Source organism: Colius striatus, chromosome 6, assembly GCF_028858725.1.
Source record: "Colius striatus isolate bColStr4 chromosome 6, bColStr4.1.hap1, whole genome shotgun sequence".
Taxonomy (NCBI): Eukaryota; Metazoa; Chordata; class Aves; order Coliiformes; family Coliidae; genus Colius; species Colius striatus.
The window spans coordinates 30250531-30273554 of record NC_084764.1 but is presented as its reverse complement, the minus strand read 5'-3'; the positions used below and the strand labels follow the sequence as shown (position 1 = coordinate 30273554).

At 39.0% G+C, this 23024-nt stretch overlaps 1 protein-coding gene across 2 annotated transcripts in view; it reads left to right on the top strand.

Annotated features, from left to right (window-relative positions):
• Positions 1 to 1637: 1637 nt before the first annotated feature.
• Positions 1638 to 23024, top strand: part of PTPN21 (protein tyrosine phosphatase non-receptor type 21) — a 43759-nt gene continuing 22372 nt past the window's right edge. The window contains exons 1-5 of one of the 2 annotated variants that reach the window (XM_061997620.1): positions 1638 to 2053; positions 4707 to 4804; positions 5534 to 5908; positions 18913 to 19082; positions 20861 to 20958. In XM_061997620.1, the coding sequence (XP_061853604.1) occupies positions 5729 to 5908; positions 18913 to 19082; positions 20861 to 20958 (448 nt within the window). In that variant the 5' untranslated portion in view covers positions 1638 to 2053; positions 4707 to 4804; positions 5534 to 5728. The remainder of the gene's footprint in view (positions 2054 to 4706; positions 4805 to 5533; positions 5909 to 18912; positions 19083 to 20860; positions 20959 to 23024) is intronic. The other variant, XM_061997619.1, reaches the window with a different exon arrangement.

Here is a 23024-nt window from a genome sequence, read left to right as displayed (position 1 = left end):
ATATGTCTTTGAGTTTATCAGATGTTTATGGACACCTTTGTCTCTGTCCTATTTATTAGAGTTGCTGGTTGGCACAAAGCAAGTAATGGAGACCTGATGAAACAAGAAATGTGATAGGGCAAAATGGAGAAAGTGCAGAAAAACACAAAGTTAGGATACAAACTAGGATTGTAGCAAGCAGAAGAAAAATCTAATTGAGGAATAAGTTTGATGGGCTTCAAAAAGAAAAAATGTAAGCTGCAGAGGAGCCTGTTAACAATGTCCTACCTGCCTCTTTTAAGATGATGCGTTGTCTTTAACATAGATGCAGAGAGTGAAAATACAGTAACTATGGAAAGTAAGAAAACTATAATAAATGCAACTTCTAGGCAGGGAAACAGGCAGGAAATGGGTGTGAACAAGATTCAGAGTAGGAAATGTGACATAGGAGAGAACTGAGACTTTGTTTCCAGCATGCATTGTTTAGAAATAGGAAGGGTTGCCTCAGTTACCTTGAATTTTCATGGCTTGGATTTTCATACATGGTATTGGTCAGTTTTCTCTGGCAAGTAACCATAGTTCTGGCTTGTAGCAGATACCACTAGAAAAAGGTATCCGCTTAGTTTAGTTCCAAGTTAATTTTACTCAGTATGAAATTCCCCTAAATTCATTCTTCCCTTGGCTTATGAACTGTTCATCATAGCTATGCCTGATGTATGGGGAAGGAAAAATAGAGATATTCCACCAATTACAGGAAAGCTCATCGTGTCTAAGAGAATTCAGGACAATTCATCACAGTGCAAAAATACCTCCGTGTTTCAGCTGAAAGCAGCGTCCTCCCGAGTAACGTGCTGTTTGCATAGTGGATCTGCAGGTTTGACCTGCTCAGACAGTAGCATGTTTGTGTGCTTTACGTTACCAGAACACTTTCTAAGTTTTATAGTCATGAGTCAGCAATCACATACTCACTTTACCTTTTTCCTCATCACTGACCTCTTTCAAGTTTGAATATACTTTTGTTTGTCTCATGCACGTGAGCACACGCACACATATATGTCCATGTATTTGTGGGACTGGAGTGCAGTCCTTTATATGATGTTTACATTGGTTAAATACTATTAATATTACTTGCTATGCATTTAAGTCTTTCTAAGACAGTTGTAACCAAGAACATAATTTCTATGGACACCTTTGGGAGTTTTAAGTCCAAGCAAGGGCTGAAAGATCAGTCTCTCATCTGCATTTTCTAGCTGGGTATGTTACAAACAGCTGAATCTTCACAAGGACTTTTGTTTTTAGCTGCAGACATAAATGTATGTGCATAGGTGCAGTACAGACAGATTAAAGTCTCAAAATATTTCCAAACTGAGTAAAAATAAGGCCAGCAGATTTTTTGGTAAGAGATTTGCCTTAATTGAAAAGGCTTAAAATAAATGATCATATGATTAAAAAGAACAAGGATTGCCTGCTATTTGTTGTAACCCCTATTTCTGTAATGCCCCCGAAGCCAGAGAAGCAGCTGTTCATTGCTGACATTCTCCCTGCCAGGCATTCCAACTCTCTGAGGTAATGGGCTACAAGCATACGGGCCTTTGCTTTAATTCTTTCAGCGTATCCTTCCGCATGGATAGAGCGAGGGGAACGCCTCCAGGAAAAGAAATTAAACGCACACACAGAGAGGCACACGGAGACGGGCGGTTTCAAGATATTCCCGAGAACGCAATTTGTGCTCATGCAGTGCAGCGTCACATGAAAGGGGCTGCCTGAAGAGCTGGTTAGCACAGGTTTATTTTGTTGTAATATTTTCTTCCACCCCCAGCTCTTTACCCAGTGGAATGATACCCAGAGCAAGTTTTTTGAGACAGGAAGTGAGGAATGTTTTCACTATGAGTGATCTGAGAAGAAGGTGGGTTAGCCGAGATAGCAGCTGTTTCGGGCGAGAGGAACACAGTAAGTCAGTTCCCGAGGAATACCGATGAGATGTCTCCGGGAGAAAAAGTCTCGGAGTGCTGTGGATTTTTTCCAGCTGAACATATGTGAAAGGAGACTCGGTGCCTTTGGATCGCTGCAAAAGGTAAAGAAAAAAACACGGGCACGGTAGAAAAAAATTGGTGAGCGTCTCTACTCTGTACTGTAAGACTGAAGAATTTTAGGCATTTACTTTTTGAAAAGTAAAGTCTGTGGAACTGCTTATGGAGGTAGGGGAGGTTTGAGGTATGCACGTATTGCTGCTCTTTCAGTCCAAGAGTCACGTCAAAGATTAGCTAGTAAAACAAGGGGAGGGTGGAGTAATCTAAGGGGGTTTTTTTGGCTCCCCAGATATTTCTCAATAAATGTATTTTAAACATTACAAATAATAGGAACCCTTTTTTCAGCATAATATATCACAGTTTTATTTTGCACACTGTCATTCCTGCAGGCTGTTCCGAAAATCTTTGTAAAGTAAAATACTAATTATTGATCAGAGAGTGGGAGGTGTAGGTAAAGGAGAAAGATACCACTGTGATCAATAATCATGTGTCAGTCATGGCCATGTTGCTGAAATTCTAATATAATGTTTTTTAAAGTACATGTTTACATTGAAATATAAATGTACAATGTAAGGCCACTAAAGATGTTTTTAGCTGTTGTGTGAAAATTCCAGGCCTCACTATATAAAGGCTTTGTATTGCAGAGGTCGTCAGTTTGATTTGTAACCCTTGGTGATATAGCTTGATAACAGTGCAGATGTGTCTGAATTTAAAGTAATGCAGAGGCAAATATGAGAGAGCTCTTGGCATGGCAGAATGCACAGCTGCCAAGTAAAAGTGGCACAGCGTGTTTGCAAGAAGTACACATGGCTAGCAGTAGAAGTTACTGAATGATGATATCCCAGTGTTATTCACCAAACTTGCCTTTATTCTACCGTGTTAACTTACTGTATGCCAGGAAATTAGTTTTTTCGGAGTTGGTCTTTTGTGGCATGGACTGGGAGTTAGTTACTTAAGTCTTCCTTATTATAAATGTGTTTCAGAAGTCTTGAAGATTACATCGGACATGTACCATGTTGAAATGAAATCATTTAGGGTAAATGCTTAGTAGACCAATAAATGCAAACAGCAGATCATAACCTCAAGAGCACTCCTGGCATGCTCTGAAAATTCTGCTCTAAACTTCCTTCCTCTGCTTGCATTGCTAGCTGTCTGCATAGCAAACAACTGCAAGTCTGAGATGGCCTCATGTCAGCATGTTTGGGAGTTTCACCTGTCAGGATCAGCCTCTTGGCTAGTGATGTTTTTCAATTTTATTTGTTTTTGCACACCCTTAGAATACTTTGTTGATGGAGGCATAAAAGTTTCAGTATCTTTCATATTGGCACTATGTAATAACTGAGATTAAAGCAACACTATGCTTCTGACTACAGTTTTCAAAAAGGTATTTTTTTCTCATCGCTGTAGCACTGAAGTGTGTAACTGTGCATAGAATGTATCGGAAAACAGGCCCCGGGGACATGAGCTGAAGTCAGGCAGCCAAGTTTCTCTACCAGGAATAAACCCGGTGTGAGATTCTGCTGGCAGTGGGCAGGAAACTAAAAGCTCCTGTCTGTAAAGCATTCCTCGCATGCTGCTCCAGGGGGGCAGGCTTTGGAGGATCAAAGTGCAGAGTGAGTAATAAAGTGAAGAGTCCCTACATATCCCTAAATTTTTCAGGGAAACCTGTTGCTGTCATTTACTTATTCTGCAGCTGCACCCAAAAATAAATGAGTGTTTGGATCCTTTTTTTAAAATTCAGTGAAGACTTTAAGTGGTTATCTGTTGAGGATGGGGACTGTGTAGGACAGAACTGCTTCCAGATTATTAGAAGTGTGATAATGAAATATGCTTATAGGTCTTTGGAGTAGGGTTTCAAAGATGTCACTGAGGAAAAATGCTGTGCTGCCTCCTCTTTCTCCCCATATTAGGCCTTCAGTATCTTCCCACCTCCCTTTCTCCTTTGCCATGCTGCTTATAGTGGAATAGGGCGTGTGACTCGAGATCTTCAAGCTTGCGGTTCAGGTTTGAGGTTGTGTTGAGTGTCTGATGTGTATATAAATGTACAAGTAGCATGTAGCTATAGCTGTACCTTTGAGTTTAAAAACAGGTGCACTAGCAACTACTTCGACTCCCTCACCCCAGATAAAGCGGACATGTTATTCCTGTCTGATAATTGTAAGAGGTTTTAGAAATCAAATTATGCCTTCTAAAATGTGCTACTAATAAATATCATCTTGCCGATATGTAGGTGGTGCTCTCATTTTTTCCTCGCGGCGGGGCGGCGGTGCCACTAGAGGTCCCCCCAGGCAGAGCTCGCCACGCCAGCAGCAGCAGCTAACAATGAGAGGAAGAAGCGTAGCCTGCCCTCGGCAGCGGAGCAGCCCGGCCCTCGGGCCCGCCGGGGTCCCCGGGGCCGGCCTGGCCTAGTCCGCGGGTAGTAGCCGCGAGGCGCAGGCCGCTGCTCGGGCCAGCGGACACCCTGGGCCCCGCACCGGGGGCCCCCGGCCCTGCGGCCCGGCCCTCCCCCTGGGGCGATGGCGGCTCGGACTCGAGCGTTGGGAGCGCGTTCACTTCAGTGGTAGCCGCGGTGCCCAGCCTCGCTGTACCGCTTGCTCTCAACACATATACTTCGGCAGACGAGCACCCTGTACATGGTGTTTTTATTTTGTATGTCCTACGGAAAACCAGCACTAATGGGAGTCATAAATTTCTTAGGCTCGCGTGCATGAGTGAAGGAAACATCTGAAAGAGAAGGGTGAAGCATGTATATTACGGACTTGACGGGAGAGGAGGCATGAAGTTGTTTGCAAAAGGTGGGGGAATGGATGCCTACTTTTAGGCTGACAATAAGTGTATTTTTCAAGGAAAAAATAGAAAATAAATGATTCTCAGAGTTCACATACTGTCTTGGTGAAGCAAAGCATAACCTGAGGCATTTTAGCATAAGAAATTATGGTACAGCTATCTGTAATTCGGGGAAAATGAGAGGATTTAGATCTTTATTGTCTAGTAGGAAATGGCTTCAGTGTGAGCCTTGATGCTGCTCTTCCTGTCTTTCTTTCCTTTCCCTAATCGTTGATGGGGCTTGGTTTTGTGTTTAGTCCAACAGATAGGTGGAAGCTGCATGCTGCTCTAAAAAACAAGCCAGAGTGCTGGATTTGATCTTAAAGAAAATGGCTTTATTCAGTATTAGAAATAACTTAGACACCTCAGACTTCATAGAGGTATTTCATTTAAATACTGGTTCAGTTTAAAAGTATCTATTTTAAGATGTTTCAGACACATTTGGTTAAGACTCATTATTCACTTGTGAATTTTTTAAAAAAATAAATTGGCTTGCCAAAGACCGATGTCTTGTGTGGGAAAACCAGCAACTCTGGTGCTTATTTCATTATTTGAATGCCTAACAGCTCTGCAGTTTGGGAAAGTAGACTGATATTTAGATTTAGAAAAAAGATATGTGTTATTTTCCCATGTTACCATTCCCCTATCGGTCAAAACATTTCTGATTCTTGTATTTATTCTCTTTTGCTCCTTATTAGGATTCCAGCATATGCTCCTTTTACTTGCCTCTTGGTGGAAAACTTGCTTGTCTTTAATGGATACCGCTGCTGCTGGTTGATTTCTGGAGACTTTACAGCTCCTTACCTTTTGAGAGCAGATAGCTACTTGTCTGCTGTCAAAGGTCTGGGTGGTAGTAGCTTTTTATCAGTAACCATCTGTGAGGGAAAAAGAAGATGCCTCTACCTTTCGGGTTAAAATTGAAACGAACTCGACGTTACACAGTATCCAGCAAGAGTTGCTTGGTGGCTCGCATCCAGCTGCTCAACAATGAATTTGTGGAGTTCACTCTGTCAGTGGAAAGCACAGGCCAGGAAAGTCTGGAAGCAGTGGCTCAGAGGCTTGAATTGCGGGAGGTAAGTGAATTGTCAAGTGAAGAGTGACTTTTGTCTCTGGTACTAGATGACCTGTGTGGTGAATCCTTACCCTTTTGGGGTGGTTGATTTCTTTTCTGGAGCAACTACCTTGTGTTTGTCTTGTTTGTTCATGTTCTGGTGTTGATGGGGACTTGGATTGCTCCAGAACAGTTGCAAAAGTTATTTTACAGAGCTAGGGAATGAACCAAGGGGCAGGACATGTGAGAAGTGACAGTGAATAGTAGCTTAGAAGGATAAACAAAGCAACTGTTTTTTAAACCTTATAATGCTGAAAGCACTGTTAAAAAAAACAGCCTACAAAGCAACAACAGAAAAAAATCTGCCTAAGTAATGTGATTATGAGTTACTGCAAGATTTGAAAGAGTTGTTATTTGTGCTAAAGATATGAAAGAGTCATTTGTATGCATGTATTTTCTTCTGATGGATTAGTTCTGTGAGCAGAACATAAAGCACAAAATGTGATAAGTGTACGAGTGACCAACTATTTGTGTTGCTTGTTCAAACACCACAAACATGCTTGCAGACATTGACTTGGAATAAGCATATAGTCATTCAGGTTGTATGCTGGCCTCATGAGGAAACGAGGTTTGTGCCAGTTGAATTTGTATGCATCTGTGTAACCTGTCCTTAAAAAAAAAAATTCCTTATTTGGTATTTTGAAAAATCCTTTTGCAACTGAGATTTGCTCTTCTCCCAGACATTTAGTGATTATTCATACATCTCCTATATTGAGTGAATTACATCTGCAAAATGTTGTTTGTAGATCTCTACATAGATTACTGTCATATGAACCAACATCATTGTCAGATCATTTTGTTGAACATGGGTGGATTTCATTGCAGTAGTTGAATGCTCTTGGTCCTATGTAAACTGACATTTCCCACTAGAGTCTGGAAAGGTTTAGTTCATTTTGCAGTCATTAAACTGTGACAGCATGTGCACATTTGGGGGGCAGGAGGGAGAAAACTTACAGTACAAGTTTAGTGTTACTAACATTCTTCTGAAAAAGCTGCTTTTGCTCTGTTATGTGATCTGCCATATAATAGTGTTTTGAATATGGGTTTAAAACATAGGATGAAACCCCTGAACTTAGGTAGCCAAAATAAGAGTAATCATGAAAATAATTGTTGTCTTACAACATTTCAGAAAGTCACAGTTATATTTTCATTGTCAAGCAATGGCAACTACTTACAGCTTTGCGCACATATTGAGCAAATAATAGGACTCAATCCTGCAAACATATGTTACTGTACACAGCACTAGAATCATAGAATCATAGAATGGTAGGATTGGAATGGACCTTTAGAGATCATCTAGTCCAAACCCCCTTCAGAAGCAGGTTCATCTGGATCAGGTTGCAAACCTTTACCATATTACCATAGGGTTTCTCAGCATGAAATGCTATATGTAGTTAATTATTTTCAGATTTTTTTTTTTCTGCTTCAATGTGAGTCCATGAATCTCTATGTGCTTGTTTACTGTGGTTGTTTTCATTCCTAATATGCATGCTTATGGATTCTGCAAATATTACTTTAGTGTACAGTTGTTTTGGAACAATGCAGTCCTGTGAAAGGGTATGACTTTTTGCCTTGCTCCTTCTAGCAAAGGGAGAATCTACTCTCGAGGCCTTAGTCTTTACTTAGAGCACATCAGATGTCGTATATTTCAAATTCAGTTATTGTTGTGTGAATAGAGTTTGTCAGTTTTACCTCTCTCTGCTTTCAGATGTCACTGGAAAGTCAACGAAAGGTGAAGAATTTTAACTATATTTGGTTTGCAAAATACAAAGGCTTTATCTTTCTGAATGATGACTTCTAGCTTTTATTGAACTAGTAACAGAGTGCTGGAGATGCAGGTTTTTTTCAGCTATTCTTAAAAATCAGAGTGTTTTTTATTTAAAAAAAAAAGGAGGAAGATGGCAGTTGCCTCTAGTCATATATCAGATTAAGGGAGTTGACAGTACACTGTTGAACTCTGAGCAGATTCCTTCAGTCATGCATACTTGCCTGGATTATTTTGGCAGGAAAATGTGTTGCAATAAAAGGGAATGGAAAATAGGGTTATAAATTACTTTCCAGAGCTTGCTTTCAGAAAATGTTTTTCTGCCTTTAAATAGTCAGATTTGCGAAGCAGCTACTGGATCATTCCTGGCTGTTTGCTTCGTAGAAAGTTTTCAGAAAGAAAAATGTGCTCAGCACTTCACTTAAATCTGCGAAAACAATGCTAGTCCTTGATACTGCAAAATACGGAGTACTTTCTGTAAGATACTGCATATTGTTGCTGTGCTAAACACCCTTAAAGCTTGAGTGTGAACTCAAAATGTTAAACATTGAACTATGACTGTTTATGTGACTATTGAGACTTACTGTAGTTATTAAAACCGAGCATCAGTTTGAGATTACCATAGATGGGCTATGCATGTGGTTCCCTTGCACCTTCAGAAGAGTTTTTGGCAGGAGGTATGAGGGGAATCTCTACCTTTTTACATATTGAGTGGTAAAATTTGTAAATACCTCTTTCTCTCTGGTTTGCAGTTACTGAAATTACTGATAGTGAACTGAACAGCTTATTTTTAATGTGCAGTGTTCTAAGATATGTGTTTTAACTTTATGTAGATGAGTAGTCTCCAAACTATGCTTGGTGTAGCTAAACACTGGGTTTTTTTTCTGATTTTCAGTTAGTACTTCTCCATTTCCAAGTCGTATACTAGTATGGACACATGGTTAGGCTTTAAGAAGCCTTAGGTATGTTGCCAATTTGTTTTTTTTACTGGATGGCAGACTTTAGAGAAAAGTGAAATTAATGTATTAAAATAAGGACATTTTCTGGTATTCCCAGAATGTGACTCATCAGCAATGGATATATAAACCAGCTCTCTCAAACTGAGGAACTGGGGAAAGATGCCAAAGGGAACAGGGAACATAGGTTACTTATTCTTTGTAGTGCAGCCTGTCTTTTATCCTGTGAGAGAGCTATAACCACACTTGAAGTATGCAAAAAGCTGTATTTGTTGCGGAAAACTGTTCTGGAATGACAAGTTTTGAAAAGCCGCTGAGAGCTCTGATTGTTAACTGCCTCAAAAAGCATGTGCAACACTGCTCATCTTTCATCTGAGGCATGAGTGTACAAATTAAACACTTAGAAACATTATTAAAAACACAGAAATGTGGTTTTACAAAAATGTTAATACAGCTATGTATCTATAGGATGTTTGGCAGGAGATGTTAGGACTGATTTACCTCTCTGCTGGATCTTCTTTTATTTCTGTTTTCTAATGACACTTTGAAACCAGAATGATGGGGCAAATTCTGTTTCTGTGTACAAGCAAAGTGTGACTTAATTGCAGATGTGTGGTAGAGATTTGGTCCCGAGTACAAGAACTAATGGTAGGGAATTTTCTATAGAGAGTGTGTGCTGTGCATTTGCAAGTTCCTGTGTTTGTTTTGGACATGAATAGGAAAGAAGGAATCAAGGTTATGCAGATCTTGAATAACTTTGAAGTTCTGGAACAGTGATTCAGTAATGCTTGAACAATGCTGTAATACTTTGCTCTCAATAGTAAAATATCAGCTACTGCTTGAAGAAAACACAAAAAAGCCCCTTTTTGTTCAGGGTGGTATTTTCTTAAATAAGAGGTTTTTTTGCATAGTGAAGACCATGTGCAACCATAAATAATCTTCCATGTACATGTCTCAATAAATGTATTGACCAGCAAATAAAGTTGGGCCAAGTCGCTACAGAGAGGTCACTAACATAATTACATTTATGCCTTACAAAAATCAGAGGAGAGGCAGTGTTGGTGGTTGAAGAGCTCTGACTGCCTCTCTGAAACAGATTTTCTTTAAAATTAGGAAAGAAGAATTTGTAATGGAGGAATATATATACAAATACAGATCTTCAGTGTTTAACGAATTTAAAAGACACTACATAACTGAAAACCCAACTTGACTCCTAAAGTATGTATTAATTAAAAGTGTACTGTAATTAGGCACCAAGAAAAATGAGGGACAGAGATTCAAGGACCAAAAAAATCGGTAATTGCCTCAGTGCAATTATTGTAGTCTCCTTTTTCTCAAGACAAAAAAGCTATACATTCAGGTGCAGGATTTGAACTCAGTCTTATTATACTGAGCAGCACAAAATTAAGGTTTTTCTTGAAAGCAATAGTGGCAATTAGGAAGCTTTGCCTCTGATTGCTTTAGGTTTTTTTAAAAAGTTAGGTCAGGATTTGAATATACCACTTAATTGAATTTTTTTTCACTGTCACAATGTTTGTGAATTACTGTATGGTTTTATAGTAACTTTGTCAGAGAAGGTTTCTTTTTCTTGTGAAGCAAAGGCATGAATTTATCGTTTAGATTTTTAGACTACACTGAAATTTTAATTTTCCCTGTTGTAAAGATTTAAGCCTCTGATGAATGGGAACCTGGTACTCCTTTTAAAGTCAGTGCTGTAGAAGATGTGAGTCAAATGCAGATGTATGAGTCCATCCTTCTCAGAGCCTTGGACAGCAGTGGGGGAAAGTAACACATTTTTTTTTAAAGAATGTATTTCTTTGTTTCTTGGTCTGACCTGTTTCTGCAAGAGATTCAGATTTTAATATATCTTGCATATGATGTCATTTGTGCACTATGAAGATATTGCTCTTCAGCTTTTAATTAAGCCAGTTTACCATTGTCTAATGAATGAACAAGAGAATCTGCCTTGCCTGTTAGAAAACTATTAAAACTTAAGTCTGACTTCTCTCTGCATTCATATAACTACCCTGCTAAACAGTCTTTGCTGAAGCTACAGTTGAAGATATCATCAGTACTAGAACAAAAATAGTATAAGCGAAAGTACTCTAAAGTGAGTAGCTTCAAGATGGAGGAAAAGGGGAGGTTTTTATGAGGTTAGGCAGTTGTCTTCATTTTTCTGCAAGAAGAATTGGTTGTGGTAGTATGCAGAGGAGTGCAACTTTCCACTCAATGGCTTGTACACAGCAGGACTCTCAGGCATTTTTTTTCTTCAGGAAGTCTTGGATATTGTGCACTGGCAAGTCCAGGCTGTTCCAAATCCTTTCTCTGCTAGAGACTTGGAAGATCTATGGAGATTGTCTGCTGTGATAAGAGTGGGGTTTCTGGAGAATTTTCGAGGCTTCTTATCTCCTTCCATAATTCTTAACATTGGGTGTAGGGTAAAGCTTCCACTTGGTGTCTGGTTGTCATGCGTAGTACAAGATTATTTATCTGATTCTCTTGCATGTAGGTTATTTATACTGTGATATCCTGATGGTAGAAGCTGTTTTATATCCAAGCATATAGTAAAGCAAGGCACAATGGAGCCCTTGAGTGAACTGGGACTTTCTAAATCCAACTGCAGTGCTTATCCTTCAACAATGGGGTGTTTTTCAACCCTCTGTTCAGTAGAAGTCCTATGCCTTATTTTGTTTGTATGTACTGGTGTAAAAGAGGAACCAGAAAAAATATTTTTATTATATTCTTCTGTAAATCTTGTTACTGTTTTGAATTTTTAAATTTTACTTCTTACCTCACATCTTTATACATCTTTATACATCTTTATACATCTTTATACATCTTTATACATCTTTATACATCTTTATACATCTTTATACATCTTTATACATCTTTATACATCTTTATACATCTTTATACATCTTTATACATCTTTATACATCTTTATACATCTTTATACATCTTTATACATCTTTATACATCACTTTTTCTTTATATTCTATTGCTAATAAATGGAAGAGATGGTTGAGTTTGAGGATCATGATAGGTGCCGTTAAGCTCAAGTGATATGATTACATGTTTGATATATGGCATATACATTTGTTATTTTTGTTTCTTTTCTAGGTAATGTAAACTGTGACCAAAATAGGCCCTGAGATTCTATATTAAAACTTTTTTTTTATTGTTAATCAGAATAATGAACATATACAAATGATGTTTAGATTCAAGCCAAATTGGAATATATTAAAGATGAGGCTGATCCATATTAAGGAAAATTAAATGAAATGCAGCAGTTAATTGCAGCTAATACCAAGCAGTTGCTACAAGGCAGAAGGAGTATCTCATTGATGCCATTTCAAGTAATAAAGTAGACAAGGAACAGCAAAGTATGCTCAATGGATTTGGAAACTGATGAGAATTTTAAGATTTAAAGCTCAGTTTTGAATAGGTTTGTAAAATGTAACTTAAATACATCCAATAATTTCCCAGTAATCTGTTTATCGGCACTAATTCTATAATGACATAGAATCACATAATAGTTTGAGTTGGAAGGGACCTCTGGGGGTTGCACAATCCCACCTTCTGGAACACCTTTTTTGGCCTATCAGTTACAGTGTTTTGCCAGCTTTGTCGTGAATTTTTGTTCCTGATCTAGATGGAATTTCCCATATTGCAGCCTGTGCCCAGTGCTTCTTAGATTTACAGTGAGCACTTCCAAGAAGAGTCTGATTCTGTCTTCTCTGTGCCCTGCTCTTAGGCAGTTGAAGTCCACAGTAAGGTTTTATTTTAGTCTCTTATTAAGACTGATTAGCCCCACTTCTCTGACTCTCATCATACATCATGCCAAAAGATACGATACAGTCACCTACAGCAATGCAGTTTTGCGGCACTAATACTTGACAAAACTCCCTTGCTTAGCTTAAGAAGTCTGATTGAGTTCATAGACGAAGTCACTCCACTCCCATCAAGTTGAGCTTTAATACTGTGTTGGGCTTCTGCTGTGCTTGTGATCTTGGTAACTCTTGAACTTGTATGCAAAAATGCTTACTATTCCTGGCCATAGTGGCAGAAAGCAGCTAGGTAGAAAGTAACTCTGGGGAAATCATATATTCTTCTTATTTCTATTTGATTTTCCTCAAAGGGATTGGGTCATGAACAAGTCACTAAAATAAATGAAACCTCAAGGTAGTGTTAATCTTAACAGCTTAACATATTTTAAGAATTATATCATTACATTCTTTCTAGCACTGGTTGTTGTCCTGAGCTGCTAATAATAAAATGTTTTAGCAATGAATAAAAATGGATTCTATTTTAATCAGTGCGAATATTCCAGGGTGCATAAGCTCCTCTGCAAACTCACCGGATCAAATTCTGCCCTTGAAGTAAAGTGAAAGGTTTGTGTGCAAGTCAGAACGACAAGCTTTGGTCCATAGTGTTTTGCTTGGCTTTCATATTAATTTTGATAGTCCAGATTGGAGGGGTTTGTAAGGGAAAATCCTATCGGAGAAAGATCTTGTTTAAAAACATGCTGGATTCCAGAGATTATTTTAAAATGTGGAAACATTTCTCTTAGTCTTGTTTTGTCAGCAACTACTTGCTTCTGCATGTAGGTGAAGAAAAGCAGTCAGTGTTTTAAAGGAATGGACTAGTGCAATTATCATCATACCTTAAAAATAGGCTATACTTTCAATTTAGATTTCAGGATGTAGAACTAGAACTATCTTACACCAAAGAGTTTGAAGCAGTGATGGTGTTAACAGAAGTTGGTACTCTTTCTGTCCTTACGGTTTTGTTACACATCTGTGCTGCTTTGAATACGCCCAGGCTGTGGATGAAAGTTATTCAACAGTTGCCTAGAAATTTTTGCATACATTTTTGGTTTCCAGAAGTGTTTGTGTGGTAGCTTTTATAAAAGTCTTCAACTTTATTGGTGTGCCTCTGTGGTTCTCTAGCTGTTACCCTTAGGTTTCAGTCTCTGCCTTGGCTTCTGCTCTCACCCAGAAGGTTGCAGTTTGATGTTTCAGATCTCACTCAGCTTGAGGCTGATGTGGTTCACCTCTTGGACAGGTGAGCTAGGACAGCACAGTGGACTTTCTTTTTTGAACTATTCCTCGCAAGTGAGATCAAAAAGCTCTCAACATGTAGTTCAACTTTAACTTTTTTTTTTTTGGTCTAATTTACTGCCTTGCATTATATCTGAGTTGCATGTATAACACTCAGCAGTTAAGGATGTTGACTTCACTGTGTGATTTTGGCTCCTGTGACCATGCACGTGGTGTTAACGGCCTTGTAATGAAAGAGAAATAACATTTTTTTACATGCATTCCTTTCCTTATTCATTCTGCAGGAAGGATTGAGGAGTAGTCATTTGACACAGTTTATCCTTTTCAGTGTGCCATGTTGCAGTGAACGTATTATTTCTTAATGGAGTTTATGTGGTATTACCATTTGAATTCTTACATATCTTACGGAATCTTAAGATACTGTCTTCTTAATGTCCTTATGGGGTGATAGAGGTTACCACACACTGTATCTTTTGATTGGAGATTGACACACAGAAATAAAAGAAAATGTTTCCTAAGGTATCAGCAAACTTTGTGTGTCTGGGCTGCAAAATTTAGAAAACAGTGTTGTTTATGGTGTTTTTATTCAGAGCCATCTTTGTTTTGTCCCTTTGAAACTGGAAGTATTTATGACTTAATAAATTTGAGTCTTAGTTTTCAGAAGTGAAGAGCACATTGTTTCCACCTGTGAAAAATTTCATTAGTAGAATTTCCTTTAAAAGACAACTCTGTTTCTGATGTGGGAATATAGCCTGTTTCTCTGTGGTGTTTTTTAAACTTTCCCAGCCATGAAACTATTTTGTATTTATCAGCATTTTGCCTTTTATCCAGATATCTCCCACTATACTGAAAAACTGATCTTTTCTTCTATGAACATGTCTAATTCAATTTATTTTTTGTATTACAGCCTGCCTTTTTATCAAATAGGACCAGAGTTGTCTCAGAGTTTGCAGAAGAGATCTCAATGAAAGTTTAGGGGGCTAACTTCATTCTAACTTTTTGTAATCTTCTGAATACTGAAGGTTCTGTTATTCTGTCATGGTAACAATAATTTTAATTTGGAGGATTTTTAGTATAATCACTGAATTGTTTGGGTTGGAAGGGACCTTAAAGATCGTTTAATTTCAACTCCCTGCCATGGGCTAGACCAGGTTGCTCAAAGCCCAGTCCAATGTGGCCTTGAATGCTTGCAGGAGTGGAGCATCCACAGCATCTCTGGATAGCCTGTTCCAGTGCCTCACCACCCTCATGGTGAAGATTTTCTTCCAAATATCAAATCTAGATCTATGCTCTTTCAGTTTGGAGCTATTACTCCTTGTCCTATCACTACATACATGCCCTTCTAAAAAGTCCTTCTTTGGCTTGCTCGTAGACCCTTTTAGGTGCTGGAAGGCTGCTATAAGGTCTCCCCAGAACCTTTCTTCTCCAGACTCGACAGCCCCAACTCTGTCAGCCTGTCTTTGAAGGAGAGATGCTTCAGTCCTCTGATCATCTTCATGGTCCTTCTCTTGACTTGTTCCAACAGTACTCCAGGTGGGATCTCATGGGGTGAAAGGGCAGTGTGAAAGAGTGAAAGGGGAGAATCACCTCCCATGACCTACTGGCTGTGATTCTTTTGATGCAGCCCAGGGTATGACTTTCTAAGCTGCAAATGCACATTGCTGGGCCTTGTTTAGCTTCTTATTGACCAAAACCCCCAATCACAGAATCTCGGAATCTTAAGGGTTGGAAGAAACCTTGAAAGATCATCCAGTCCAACCCCCTTGCCAGAGCAAGGCCACCTAGAGTAGGTCACACAGGAACTCATCCAGGTGGGTTTTGAATGTCTCCAGAGAAGGAGATTCCACAACCCATCTGGGCAGCCTGTGCCAGTACTCCCTCACCCTCACAGTGAAGAAATTCTTCCTTATATTTCTTTGGAACTTCTTGTGTTCCAGCTTATACCCGTTGACCCTTTTCCTACCATAGGATATCACTGAGAACAGCCTGGCTCCAACCTCCTGACACCTGCCCTTTACCCTTCTCCTCAGGGCTGCTCTCAATTTTTCACCCAGCCTTTATTTGTGCTTGTGATTGTCCCAGCCCATGTGTACGACCTTGTGCTTGGCCTTGCTGAACCTCATGAGGTTTGCATGGGCCCACTTCTCAAGCCTATCAAGGTCCCCCTGGATGGCATGTTCCCTCAAGCATGTTAGTGTAACCAGCAAATTTGCTGAGTCTGGACTCAATCCCACTATTTGTGTCACTGGCAAAGATATTAAAGCGCTGATCCCCATACAAAACCCTGAGGAATGGCACTGATCTCCACTTGGACATTGAACTGTTGGCCATAACTCTGAGTGCCACCATCCAGCCAATTCCTTATCCGCTAAGTAGTCCATCTGTGAGATCTGTGTCTCTTCATTTAGTGACAAGGATGTCGTGTGGGACAGTTTTGCACAAGTCTAGGTAGATGACTCTCTGTAGTCACTCTGCCTGTGTCCACCAGTGCTGTGGCCCCATTGTAGAAGGCCACCAAATTTGTCAGGCTCAATTTGCCCTTAATGAAGCTATGTTGGCTGTCACCAGTCATCTCCTTATTTTCCACATGCCTTAGCATATTTTCCAGGAGGATCTTCTTTGTTGTCTTGGTAGTTACATAGATGAGACTGATAGGCCTCTAGTTCTGCAAGTCTTCCTTTTTAAAAATAGGGAACTTCATTAAACTGCAGTGACTTTTGAAGTGTGATGGATAGTGGCTTAGCAAATTCATCTGCCATTTCCCTCAGGACCTGCAGTTAAATTTCATCAGATCCCATGGACTCATGCACCTATGGGTTCCTTAGATGGCCTCAAACCTGATCTTCTGCACTTGGAAATTCCCTTGCCTCTGTCTTCTGGAACTTGAACTTTGTGACTGGAGGACTTGCTGGTAAAGACTAAGGCAAAAAGTCATTGAGTACCTCAGCCTTTTCCATGTCCCAGGTAACCAGGTCTTCTGATTCCTTCCAGAATGGACATACATTTTCTCTAGTCTTCCTTTGATCACCAATGTATTTATAGAAGCTTTTCTTGTTGCACTTGATGTCCTTGGCCAGATTTAATTCTATGAGGGCTTTAGCTTCCCTAACCTGATCCTGGTCTGTTTGGACAATTTCTCTGTATTCTGGCCAAGCAGCCTGTCCTTGATTCCACCCTCTGTAGGCTTCTCTTTTTGTGTTTGAGATTGTCCAGGAGCATCTTGTCTTACCCATGCAGGCCTCCTGGTGTTTTTTCCTGACATCCTTTTTGTTGAAACACATCACTCCTGAACTTGGAGAGGGTAATCCTTGAATATTCACCAGCTTTCTTGGGCCCCCTATTCCCTCCTGGGCTTTATCCTGTGGTACTCTATCAACCAGATCCCCGAAGAAGCCAAAGTCCACTCTTCTTAAAGCCAGGGTAGTGAGCTTGCCTGATCACTACAGCCAAGGCTACCCTTGAGCTTCACATTCCCACCAGCCCCTATCCTTTGGTGAGGAAAAAGGTCTAGCATAGCACCTCTCCTCATTGGCTCTTCTGTCACTTGGAAAAGGAAGAAATCATCAACACATTCCACAAAACAAATAGATTGTTTATCATCTGCTGTGTTGTCCCTTCAGCAGATGTCCAGGTCGTTGAAATCCTGCTCCTATCTGTTTATAGAGGGCCTTGTCCACTTGGTTTTCCTGATTGAGTGGCCTCTACCAGACTCCCACTATGTCACTTGGCCCCACCTTCCCTTTAATCCTGACCCCTAAGCTTGATGGCATCCCAATAAGCAGCACACTTCTAGAGAGTGCATCAGGCTGGCAAACAGGGACCTCCAGACCTCTCAGAAGAGTCGCTTACAGCTGTCACCAGTTGCCTTTCCTTAGTTGTGCTGGCTGTTACGCGGGGAGTGGATTGTGCTGCCTTACTCAGCTCCAGCATCTCTCCTCATGTGACAGGTCTGCAGAGTGAGGAATTTCAAATCTGTGCTCCAAAGAATAGAAATGCTAGAGGTTCTGAGAAAAAAATAGTAAACACTTTATTTGTAAGGTTGGCAGTTTTTTCAAGTCTAATTCACAGAAATTATTGATATTAAAAAGATATTATGATGAATAGTCCATTGTTTTATAAAACTTCATCCTTAATAGCTTTGTAAATCAACTTCTGAAAATATGTAAAGAAAAGCCTTGGATTAAAGGTGTTGATATTTCTACCATTTCTACATATAATAATGAGTATGTAGCAAAGACTTGGAGAATTGCCATGTGGATGCTTACAAATGTAATTGGTAGTTTGTAGCATTCTCTTATCTCCCTTCCTCAGTTACAAAAACTGGTAATTATTTCTGGTTTTGCCATAATAATTACATGAATATTTTCCAGTCCCCATCTGTTTGCTGGTCCAGAACTGAATGAAATACAAAAGCAGATTTTAATCAGTTCAAACATAGAGGAGTAATTTTAATTTGAATGGGTGGCTCTACAGTGTGGATTTAGAACTATATTGTGCAGTGATTAAAAATATTCTGCTCCAAACTCCTCTGAGAGATCTAACTAAAGCTAGATTGCATTGCCCAAGATGTGATCCAGTGGAATTTTGACATTCCAGGGATGGATATTCCTTAGCCTCTCAATGCACTCTGTTCCAGAGCATACTATATTTTGTGTTTTGGCTTAGGCAGGAGTTGCTTGCTCAGGCGAGGTAACTTGCTGCTCTGGTCACTTTCTTGTTCATGGGATGATCCCATATATGTGCTTTTATGTGCTTGTCTTTGAGCAGCTGTTCAGTGCTCTTTTGTCCTTCAGCATCCCATGTGAGCCTGCCTGGCAGTTGCCATGAGAAGCCATACTTTGCTCTCCTGCTGTTCCATGTCATTATCTGTTTGCCTTCCTCACTTGCCTTAGTTTTTCTGTCATATACAAGTCCTTACTACTGACATCTGTGAGTTGCCACAAGGTTAAGGGGGTGTTTGCAAATAAAGAGTGGGTTCAGTAATGTTTTAGGCGGAGGACCTTATGTACATGGATTGCTTATCTGGAAGTAATGCCTGCCTTTGGTATTAAATGTCTCTCCAGTTCTCTTTTCAGTAAAGCACAGATTTAGTGTTTTAAAACCTTTATTTCTAAGTAGCAAGACCTACATACAATGTATTTTTTCTATATAGTAACTTTTTCCATCATTGATATGCCTTTTTTAGATTACATATTTCAGTCTATGGTATTATAATAAGCAGAATCAGCGCAGATGGGTAGATTTGGACAAGCCTCTGAAAAAGCAACTGGACAAATATGCCTTGGAGCCAACTGTGTATTTTGGAGTAGTGTTCTATGTGCCTACTGTTGCTCAGCTTCAGCAAGAGATTACCAGGTAAACCTCATACATATGCCTGTAATTTTGCTTTCAGCATTCCGAAATGTGTGATTAATTTAAAAATTGTCTGCTTTCCCCTCCCATACCTCTACAGAAATGGAAATTATTATTTTAGGTGGAATTTATGTTCACATTGTGTATTTATTTCCCTTTTGAATATTTAAATTTTTTTATAAACTGATCAAACAATAACTTTTTTATGATCTTACTGAAATTTGGTTTTAATAAATTCCTGATAGGCATACTTGCATGGCTGGGCTTCAAAGTGTTTTAGTTCCTTCTGTGCTTCTTGGTGTACTTCTAGGATGCATTAGAGTAAGACAGGTGTCATGATGTTGCATTAAATAGCTAAATTGTCTGAAAAGCCCTGGATATTCTTTTGGTATGCATTTAAAGACCATGATGTTTATGCTGGAGCTTTAACAGCAATTTTGCAGTGTGTTGCCATGTAGAAAGCAGGAATTTATGTGCCAGCCTTATACTCAAGCCCTAAAGAATGGTACTTGCTTTGATGTCCAATAGTGAGAATCTGGATTACTTTTAGAAATCAGTGGATTTTTTTCACACCTTTTCAATATAAATGAGATTGAGCATGTTTAGGCAAATTATATGTTTAATGTGTACCAAGAGATGGAAATGTCATAGTGCAAATACTGTCTCTTTTGCCTTCACCAAATAATGTTACAATTCTTCATCTTCTTACTTTTAATAGCAGTTCTCTGGAAAGAACTTAGGTTTTACTGATTGACTGGAGAGATTTATTTCCCCAAATGCCTTGATATGCAGTGGCTTTTTCTTTTCCTTAAGGCCTGGGTTTAGTTCCAGTTTTTCTTGTGTGTGTTGTGTAAGGATGTTACATACTGCAATATGGTGTACTATCGTTTTACATTAGGATCCAGAAGAGCCTAAACAGTATTTATAAACTCACTGTATTTAGCAGGCTGTTAAATACTGAGGGAAGAGTCGTCTTTTAGCCTGATGAAAATTTGTGTGCTGTCTACCTGGTCTTTCTAATCACTGAATGAATTGCAGCACACGTTTCCATGTTCTCAGTATTAAAGCTTTACTTCAGGAGAGTAAACATAAAATATGAGGAAGTTCAGCAACTTTTAAAACTAGACTTACAGAAGACAGGTGTCTTTCTTGGCAAAGTCCATATAATCATAGTGGCATTTTTTAGTTTTGAGGTGTTTTGGAATCAAGATAGGGTGTTTCATGGACGACTGAAAGGGGCTTAAAAATGAAAGTAAATAGTGGTTCAGACTGTGGACAAATGGTACAGCTAGTAGTGGCTGCATGTACAAGAGACAACCCAAGAAAAGGTCGGATTAAAGGGGAAAAAAAGTTACCTTGGGAGTAAGAACAAACTTATTCCGAGGTTGTAATGCAGAAATGAAAGTCAATATTGTGATTGAAGGAATGTGCAATGTTAGATTTACTGGAGGAGAATGCAGTAATAAAATAGTGTACTGAACATTTTAAAGACATAAGAAGAATATTAAGGAAGGTAAATAGAAAAAAAAATATGAGGGTATGGTAGTAGGTAGAAATCGTGAAGATTGTTGTAAGAGGTAGCAGTATTTGATTCTGCAGTGATATGTGAAAGCTAATGAAAGAGTTAACAAGTACTACGAGACAGTGGTTCCAACTGATGAGAAAGACTGCCCTCCACACAAGCTGTGGAATGTAGAGAGGAATAGAAAATGCTGGCATATTCATCTGCACTCTCTTCGTATTAGGAAGCCTATGTTAACTTTTTCTTTTTTCCCATGTAGGTATCAGTATTATTTGCAATTAAAGAAAGATATCTTGGAGGGCAACATTCCTTGCACGCTGGAACAAGCAATCCATCTGGCTGGTTTAGCTGTTCAGGGTAAGTAAGGCAATTATGCCAATTAGCTAAGATTGCATTAGAAACTTTGGTGATACATCTTGTATTGCGTGTTTTCTATTTATCACTCAAAGTCCCAGTTCAGGAAGTTACAAAAGTCTTGCTCCTTAGAACTTTGTCATATAGGCTGAGGATAGGGAACAGCAGGATCAGGGGCCTCAAACTTGATGGTTATTTCTGTGCAGTCCTCAGACGTGTACCTGGTTATCTAACATATATTTTCAGGAGTTGGGTTGGAATTAGACATTGGAGTTACTTTGGGGCAAGGAATTTAGTCATCTGCTTACATCGACAGACCTGTCATCTGTTTCTGTTAATGAAGGCTCTTTTATCTTGATATGATAACAAGAGATGAATAAGAACATTTGAATGTACACTTCACTTTCTCCCAAATATCCTACCACCTAAAAATATTTCAAGTTAGTATGCAAGACTGTTACTTCCTGTATTTGAATAACTCTTGAAGACCTATTTCTGTAGTACCTACATGAAAATTGCTTCTTTATTTCTTTGGCATCAGATGGGATGGAGTATACAGCAAAGAACCACCAGTTCTAAGTCTATGTGCACTGATCATGCCTGATGTTCCCTGCTAACATGCTTGTTTGATCTTAAGACTCTCAAAATAAAAGTTTTTAATGGCAACAGCTTGGTTTAGTGTGTGTATATTGCTTCATAGTGAATGCCACGCCAACATATCTAACAACAACTGTAAATCTACCAAAGTTGAAAGGGACTTAAAATCATCTGCAGTACATACAACTTGATTTTTTTTTTTTTTTTTTTGTCTTTTTAAAATTGTATGTTTTGGTAGTATCATGTTAAAGATGTTGATTATGTTTTTTGGACATGTAATTACCACAGGAGTAGAGTGAATTATATTAGTGCCTTGATTATTCAATAGTGAATCTGTTTAATCCAAGCCAGGATTTACTCAACTGCCACTGTCAAAATCTTACTTTACTGTTTTCATATCTTTGTACAGTGTAAATGTCTCTCTGCTCAGTGAGTTGTTTGTAGAAATCTTTCAAGATGAACAGTATTTATCCTTTTAGCTTTCACATTCCTTTTTCTTGTCTGTATAAGAGAGAAACTGAATGTGTTGATAACACGGGGAAAAAAAAGGCAGGTTCTCAGTTAATGTACTTTATTGACTGAAGAAGCTTAATTCATTTTAGCTGGTGAACAAACAGAAGCAGTTGTTTGCTGTTTCGAGTGAACTGGTTTGAAGAATCTGTATTTGAAATAATTACAATAGGCTAATTCTAAACATTGCTTTATCTCAAGTGCTGTGTTGGTGTAGTATGTTACAAGTCCTCTCCTTCATCATAAATAACTTGAAAGTTAATTGCTAATGTGTAATACAAATTTGGTTCCTGAATGTCTCTAAAGTTGTACTATTATGGACAAGAATCTCTGGTAATGTAAATAGGATCTGTATACTTGGGGATTGTGTTTATATTTTTGTGAACAGCCCTTCTGTACAGACTGCTGTTCCATAGCTTCTCCTGTGAGACTGGCACATAACTTTTCCAATTTAGACTGGTTTCTTTATCTTCTTTGAAACATTGGCTAGGTTTTTTCCTGGAAATAGAAAAGGAGGCAAATTCCTTGGGATGACCTTTGGCATGATGTGAAAGCAAAGCTGTTATTAAGTCCCTTATGAGGGTGCCCCTGAGTCTGGGAAGGCTCTTAGGTCCTACCTTCTGTGAATCTGGGTACAGGGAGCTGTAGAAGGCTTGGGAGTGTAAGGGGGCTCTGACTGCTCTGGGCAGTCTGAGTTCAGCTGCACGTTGGAGCGGTCTCCCAGAGCTGTACTGCAAGTAATGAAGTTTCTGACAGGAGGGAGTAAAGAAGATGGAGCCAAACTCTTCTCAGGCGATTGGCACAAATTGAAATACAGAAAATTTTCATCTAAACATAATAAAAGTTTTCTGTTGTGAGAATGCTGAGACACTGGAACAGGTTGCTCAGAAAATTTGTAAAGTCACCATCAAAACTTCTAGTCTATTAAGAAAGAAATAAAGTCTATTCAAAATGTGACTGGA